Source organism: Apium graveolens, chromosome 6 (assembly GCF_009905375.1).
Source record: "Apium graveolens cultivar Ventura chromosome 6, ASM990537v1, whole genome shotgun sequence".
NCBI classification, from domain to species: Eukaryota; Viridiplantae; Streptophyta; class Magnoliopsida; order Apiales; family Apiaceae; genus Apium; species Apium graveolens.
In genome coordinates, this window is record NC_133652.1 from 270,903,340 (window position 1) to 270,907,615 (window position 4,276).

Here is a 4,276-nt window from a genome sequence, read left to right on the forward strand (position 1 = left end):
TGGATTAACTCATAACTTGCCAGCCACCTAGTCAGAAACATATGGTCAATTATAAAATTCACGCCAACATTCTCTAGTTAACACTCTGTAACAATTACTGATAAAAAAAACTTTCAGCACTTCAGCATCTACCTTGCTCTTCACAATTAATGTAAAAACTGGAGAACAAAGCCTAAAGCATTGAAATTTTTGTTAGGTACTTGAAAACAAATAACTGAGCGAATCTCTTGTGTAAAGTGCCATGTTCTTTTCTTCGAAAGCATGAAACACGTGTTTGCGAGATAATTATATCTTCTTATTTTCACATCCATTTATGGTCATGTTATCGCAAGTTCACAATCAGTAAAGCATTACCGCTTCCCCTAACAGAAGCCCACGAAATGTAGCCTTCTGGACCACCTTTGAAATAATTGAAATTTTTAGTCCTTATGCATTGTCATGAGCCAGAGCCACTCATTTTCTTGCTGATCAGCACCAACCGGTTTGCCTGCCTATATAAACACTTGGAGAACTCATGTACTATTACACAACATTTGCATTTCCAATTATTTAGCAAGTCTACATTGAGCATGGGGTTCTTACTTGAGCCCTCCAGTTCAAGGACTAGTGTAGTTATCATGCTTTCGATTTCTTGGTTGTTGATTTTTCTGGTTCAGTCATCAGTTGCACGCGTAATAAATCTCAAATGGGAAGTGGAGTACAAGCACTGGTCTCCAGATTGCATTGAGAGTGTAGTTATGGCCATCAACGGAACGTTTCCAGGTCCAACCATTGAGGCTACTGCTGGTGATACGGTCAATATTACACTAACAAATCATCTTCACACTGAAGGCGTAGTCATTCACTGGCACGGTATCACTCAGGTCTGCTTCTTACTCGCACATTAAGGTGTAATCCTGTTTAATTACATTGTAATTAAGCTACGTTATGTTCAATGCTAGCACTTGGGCATACACTAAATGCGAGATTTTATAAGTTGAGCTTATTTTGATTGACTTCCATTTCTTAATAATGATGGACCTCCCTGCATGAACAAAAACTACACCAAAGAGATTAGTCGGGCAGACAGCTATTGTTATGCCCGAGTAACGAGTCTGTTGAATATATTATATGATTAATTATGGAATTGCATCTCTCGAAATGTGGTTGCTAAGTTTAATTTTTTTTTTTTGTTTTTGGTATACAGAAAGGAACGCCATGGGCTGATGGAACAGCGTCCATCTCTCAGTGTGCTATAAACGCTGGGGAAACCTTTGTCTACAGTTTTACCGTTGAAAAGGTAACAGGACATTTGTTCATTCTCTTCCTGTCACTTAAATTGATAGAAGAAATATTATTGAAGCATCACATGTAAATCTGTAGTTTATGTTTCCAGTTGGTAATCATTTTAAGATATACTATTGCTTGTTTGTAGGCCGGAACATACTTTTACCACGGGCACTACGGAATGCAAAGATCAGCCGGTTTGTATGGATCCCTAATTGTGCGCGAAGCTGAACCACTCCGGCAACCATTCAAATATGATGGAGAGTTTAATCTTTTGTTGAGTGACTGGTGGCACCAGAATGTTCATAGACAAGAGGTTGATCTTTCTGGAGTACCCCTTGTCTTTATAGGCGAACCTCAGGTAATTTCTATCAGAGTGACTGATAGTAACGTCGTTAATTTATTACAAACTGGTCACTCTAATTTCTAAAACTTGTCATCTGAAATGTGGAATGCACATGAATATAGATTTGTCAATCTTATCTTTAGCTGGGAAGTACTTTTAACAATTTAAGATGTCATTTATGCAGTTCAAGGAATAGTTATAGTTTCGCTTGTGTAATACATGTTACAATGCTTTCTAGGCTATACTCATTAATGGAAAAGGTCAGTACAATTGTTCAATTGCCGCGCATTTTGATAAGTCTTCCAACGTCTGCAATTTCACGGAGAAAGAGCAATGCAAGCCAGAGATTCTCCAAGTGAAGCCAAACAAGAAATATCGGATAAGGATAGCTAGTACTACTGCATTGGCTTCGCTCAACTTCATGATTCAGGTAATTCAAAGGCTCTGGCCCATTTAACTTGTCTACATATTAACATTAACAAAACAAACAATCATTGTAACTTCTTGATATTAACTCAAACTGTCTGATTTCTTTTCCTATCTATTTGTTGTTAACATCAATGCAGGGTCACAAGCTAGAAGTGGTGGAGGCAGATGGAAACTATGTGAAGCCCTTCCTAGTGGATGATCTTGACATTTATTCCGGAGAAAGCTATTCAGTTTTGCTAAATACTAATCAAGGTCCACCCTCCGGAAACTATTGGATATCGATAGGTGTGAGAGGGAGAAAACCTGCAAATCCTCCAACTCCTCCGGCTTTAGCAATTCTAAATTACTACCCCATGACCCCAGTGTCAAAGCACCCACGTTCAGCTCCTCCAGTTCATCCTGTTTGGGATAATTACACCCATAGCAAATCATTTTCAAATGAAATTAAAGCCCTGACTGGCCCAAAATCAAAAGATCTTAACTATAAACCCCCTCCACAAAAACAAGACCGGAGAATTGTGCTTCTCAACACACAAAACAAAATCAAGGAGAACATAAAGTGGACGATCAACAACATTTCTTTAACGTTGCCAAGCACACCATACTTGGGGGCAATCAAATACGGTATAGACAATGCATTCACTCAAGAGAGTCCTCCGGATCATTACAATAGTCCTTCTTACAACATTGAGGAGCCGCCACCTCTGGATACAAATGCAATGTACAGCAATGCAGTCTACAAGCTTCCATCCAACAAGGTCATCGACGTGATTCTACAAAACGCCAACATGTTGACTAAAGAGCATAGCGAGATACACCCGTGGCATTTGCATGGGCATGATTTTTGGGTGTTGGGATATGGAGAAGGGAAGTTTACTGATGCAAATGAGACTCTGTTTAACACAGTGGATCCACCGTTAAGGAACACCGTGGTGGTCTATCCGTATGGTTGGACTGCATTGAGATTCACAACTGATAATCCAGGCGTGTGGGCATTTCATTGTCATATTGAACCGCATTTGCATATGGGGATGGGTGTGATATTTGCAGAAGGTGAGGAGGAAATTAAAAAGATGAAGGTAAATAAAGAAGCTCTCGTGTGCGGACTGACCGGGAAGATGTTCATGAATAGCCACAGAGACTAAGACTAATCAGAGAGCTCTGTGAGCCATCAGCCTTGTTCAGGGCTTCAATTTATGACTACTTTTTATTCTATTAATGATTAATTAACAAGTTGGCTTTGTACCACTCTATTTCTAGTGCGTGTAAGAGCAACTCCAAGTCTCCAACATTGTTAGCCATTTGCCTTGGATAAAAAAAAATGAAAAATGTTGCTACAGAGCAATAACAACTTCGAATGTCTTGGATGACTTCAAACTAACCAAATTTTCCAGGTTTTGGGAACACAATGCAACAAGTTGCTAGTGGATGTCTACAATAAAACCTTCGAAGTTTTTATAATCTTCAGTAGCAGCATCTGAAGTAGCAAGAACAGTTGCTGCAGAAAGAAGAAATGAAGCAAAAGCTATTAACAAGTTGCTAATAACATCTGATATTAATCTTGAAGCAAATAAGCCAAATGCAATGCACATATATTCAGGGACGAAATCCGAAAAAAATTAGTGGGAAGAAATTTTAAACAAAATTTTTTAAGACAAATATACCTAAGACATTCTAGAGTTTGAAGAACAACGTAATGAATTTATTAACAAGTCTAGAGCCCCCAATATTGTTATAAAAATTGTTCCCAAATACTTTATAAATGATAACTTTCCTAATAATAATATGGAACCCCGCGTGCATTCATATGTACCCACGAATTATATTTAAACACGTGTCATGCCACGTCACTTTGTAACTATTTCGGTATGAGTTTTGGGTTACATAGCATTACTTATAATAATTTAAAGAACGAATCTAATTAATATGTCATTAATAATATTATATAAAATTCGACATTTTTGTCTATCAGCCAAATAAATAATACACATCTTATTCGTCTAACGTGATGAATAGAATTTGAGATTTCAACGTTAAAATAAAACCGAAAGAGTTTATAATTTCGGGTGGCAAACCATGGAATGGAGGGTTATATTACATACGTAGAAAATTATTATTTAAAAAGTATAAATAAATAATTAATTTTATTTTTTATCATATATAATTACAAATTTTAATTACCAAATTTAAAATGAAGTTGCACAATTTTTTATTTATAAAAACAATAAATTTTGA

General features: G+C 37.0%; 1 protein-coding gene across 1 annotated transcript; it reads left to right on the forward strand.

The window, feature by feature from the left end:
• Positions 1-451: 451 nt before the first annotated feature.
• LOC141667520 (L-ascorbate oxidase-like) lies at positions 452-3,289 on the forward strand. Its single transcript, XM_074474043.1, has 5 exons — positions 452-863; positions 1,187-1,279; positions 1,415-1,627; positions 1,851-2,042; positions 2,179-3,289. The coding sequence occupies exons 1-5, from the start codon at positions 570-572 to the stop codon at positions 3,184-3,186; spliced, it is 1,800 nt and encodes a 599-aa protein (XP_074330144.1). The 5' UTR covers positions 452-569; the 3' UTR covers positions 3,187-3,289.
• Positions 3,290-4,276: the final 987 nt, after the last annotated feature.